This window comes from Lolium rigidum, chromosome 4, assembly GCF_022539505.1.
Source record: "Lolium rigidum isolate FL_2022 chromosome 4, APGP_CSIRO_Lrig_0.1, whole genome shotgun sequence".
Taxonomy (NCBI): Eukaryota; Viridiplantae; Streptophyta; class Magnoliopsida; order Poales; family Poaceae; genus Lolium; species Lolium rigidum.
In genome coordinates this window covers 97,207,733-97,211,009 of record NC_061511.1, presented here as the reverse complement: position 1 = coordinate 97,211,009, position 3,277 = coordinate 97,207,733, and the positions used below count along the sequence as shown (strand labels likewise).

General features: G+C 50.1%; 1 protein-coding gene across 1 annotated transcript; it reads left to right on the top strand.

The window, feature by feature from the left end:
• The first annotated feature begins 961 nt into the window (after positions 1–961).
• Positions 962–1,501, top strand: LOC124706661. Its single transcript, XM_047238335.1, has one exon. The coding sequence runs from the start codon at positions 962–964 to the stop codon at positions 1,499–1,501; it is 540 nt and encodes a 179-aa protein (XP_047094291.1).
• Positions 1,502–3,277: the final 1,776 nt, after the last annotated feature.

The window sequence follows — 3,277 nt, the reverse complement described above, 5'->3', positions numbered from 1 at the left end:
TGGTAAAAACAGAAAATCCATGAGAAAAAAAAACATAAAACCCACGCATAAATGAGTTATTTTTAAACACAAAACTGACAAAACAATGTATAGATATGACGACAAAGTAATGGAAAATCACACACAATTATAATATAAGAAAAAAACATGTAAGGAGCATCAGTGAGAACTCAGCTAATATGGATAGTTTTCTTGAATGTCGGCAAAATAATAGGCGCGACTATTTCTTTCTCGGCTTAGAGATAGTTACTCCATCCATTGCAAAATGTAAGGCGCCATTGAATTTTGCTAGCCATCAAATTTCATCTTTGATTATGAATTGTACTTGTCATGTCTACATAAAAAAAATCAAATTAAAGACATGTTCAAGAAGAATGCAACGATACCATTTATACATTATGAATCCATATAAGTATGTATCAAATACTTTGTGGAAAAAGAAGTCCATTAGATTTTAGGATGGAGTACGGAGGGAGTATTTCTTAGCCGACACTTCTAGCCATCCCATAAAAATCTTATCAACACCTTGATACATGGCGGCAGAGCTTTCTTGCTGGACTGTAGCCTGTATGTTTGCAGCTTAACCGCGTACAGAAATGTTTGCTAGCTGTTGAGAGTTCACCGTGAGCTTGTTCAAGAATAAATATCGTCTCCGAGTAGCCAGTTGACCGTGCTCTGCACAGGAAAGCCCGCCGAATCGAGTCCACGGCTCGACGCCATTCGCTGGCGGCAACAAAGCTCCAGGCTCCAGCCTGTGCTGCACCCACTCTCGGCTACACGACAACCTTTCCTCTCTCTCCCCGCTCCGTCTTCCTCGCACTCCTCCGCTATATAAACCTCTTCCGCCCCATCGTCTCCGGCAGGCGGCAGCACACCACATTGGGCATCACCAAGAACTAGGCAGAAGCTAGCAGCAGCACAATCGCTTCGCTGCAGAGGAGTAGATACCGCACCGCTTACAATGGGTCTTTGCGTGTCGTACGACGCGGCAGCCGACGGCGTGGCGACCGCGAGGGTGGTGCTACCCAACGGCGAGCTCCGGGAGTACTCTCAGCCGGCCACGGCAGCTATGGCGCTGGAGGAGGTCGGCCAAGGCAAGCAGGGGTGGTTCCTCTGCGACGCCGACGCGATGGGCTTCGAGGGCTCCGTCTCGGCGGTGGCCGCAGGCGAGGAGCTCCGGCCGGGCCAGATATACTTCGTGCTCCCGGGCGACATGCTGCGCCGCCGCCTCACTCTCGAGGAGGTGTCTGCCCTCGCCGTCAAGGCCAGCGCCGCGCTCGTCAAGGCCGCCACCGCCTCGTCTGCCGGCGGCCGGCGCCGGCGAGGCTCCGTGGCGCCGCTCGTGTTCGAGCCATCCGAGGAGGATTACTCGGACGATGCGGTGATGACTTCCATCGCGGTGAAGCCGGTTGTGGCCCGGAAGCGGGTGGTCGCGTACCGGGCCGGGAGATCGCCGGCGAGGTTCTCTCCCGACTTGACCGCCATCCCGGAAAGCGAGTAGACGTGCCGCGCCGGCATCGTGGTACAGCCAGCGCAAACCATCGTCTCGCCTTGTCGGAGTTGGATCCGATGCCGGACAGACGCGGGAAATGCTTCATAGTTAGTTTCTCATAATTTAGCTGTCAGAAACATGGCCGGGAAATTGTACATATATGTCCTATGTCAGTGTAAATATTCAGGCAAGAAGACGCCCTGTAGATATGTCACTATGTTGCCGATGTTAGTGTAAATACTCAGCCAAGAAGATGCCGTGTACATATTCCTGCATTCCACTGCTCCTGCTTCATTCACTAGTGGAAAACAGGGCTTCCGTGGGAGCCTTTTGTCGCGGGCGCGCCTGCACCCGCGACAAATGGCCTGGCCACGTCGCCCCGAAACCATGTGGAGCGCGCGGAGGCTTTTGTCGCGGCCTTTTGTCGCGGGTCGTAATACGACCCGCGACAAAGGGGTAGGAGCGACGTGGCCACCTCTTTGTCGCGGGTCGTAATACGGCCCGCGACAAAATGTCCCCCCCCTATATATATAGAAGCTGCCAGCCACCCCCCCACCTCATTTTTTCCTTGGTGGTGAAGGTGGAGGTGTATGCTAGCTCATTTTTTCTACATGTGCACAAGAGGTGTTTGATGGAATGCTTGTGAGAGGGATGCCACTTGGTTTTATTTGATAAGATTTCTCCTCTTTTTGATCCTAAAAGGTTAGCAACTATTTTCTCGACTATATATATATGCATAGTCCGTACAATACTAATTTTAGCAAGGTGATTGCATCTGATACATATATAATTGTACTTATGATGCGGATGAGTCATCCATGGATGTACGGTAACCGATGTGCCCCGCTTTCAGAGAGGGCGTGAATTCTTTCCTGCTTGTGGCCGAGGCCAACAAGTCGAAGCAAGGTTTTATGTGCTGTCCATGTCTAAAATGTAAGAACGAGAAGGATTACTCTTGGTCAAGAGACATTAAGAGCCACCTGCTTCGGTTTGGATTCATGTCCAGCTATAATGTTTGGACCAAGCACGGAGAAGAAGGGGTTATGATGGAAGACGGCGATGAGGAAGAAGATAATGATGACCGGTACCGATCTATGTTCTCTCGAATGCTTTGATACCGCAATGGACGACAATGAAGAAGAAGGAGGTGAAGAACGGGCATCGGATGATCCTGTTGATGATGATCTTCGTCGGGCCATTTCGATGCAAGAAGAGAGCGTGGCACGGATAAGGAGAGGTTGCGGTTCGACAAGATGTTAGAGGACCACCACAAATTGTTGTACCCAGGTTGTGAAGATGGGCATAGAAAGCTGGGTAGCATATTGGAATTGCTGAAATGGAAGGCAGAGGTCGGTGTGACTGACTCGGGATTTGAGAAATTGATGATAATATTAAAGAAGTCTGTTTCCAAGAAATAATGAATTGCCCGTCGAGTACATATGAAGCAAAGAAGCTTGTCTGCCCTCTAGGATTAGATGTGCGGAAGATACATGCATGCATTAATGATCGTATCCTCTACCGCGGTGAGAAGTACGAGAATTTGAATAAATGCCCGATATGTGGTGCATTGCGGTATAAGATCGGAAAAGATGACCCTGGTGATGTTGAGGGCGAGCCACCCAGGAAGAGGGTTCCTGCGAAGGTGATGTGGTATGCTCCAATAATACCACGGTTGAAACGTTTGTTCAGAAACAAAGAGCATGCCAAGTTGTTGCGATGGCACATGGAAGAACGTAAGAAAGACGCGATGTTGAGGCACCCCGCCGATGGTCGGCGGTGGAGAAA

Bases quoted from the DNA above. Each gene is read 5' to 3' on its own strand.
- LOC124706661 (XM_047238335.1), top strand. From the start codon at position 962: ATGGGTCTTTGCGTGTCGTACGACGCGGCAGCCGACGGCGTGGCGACC.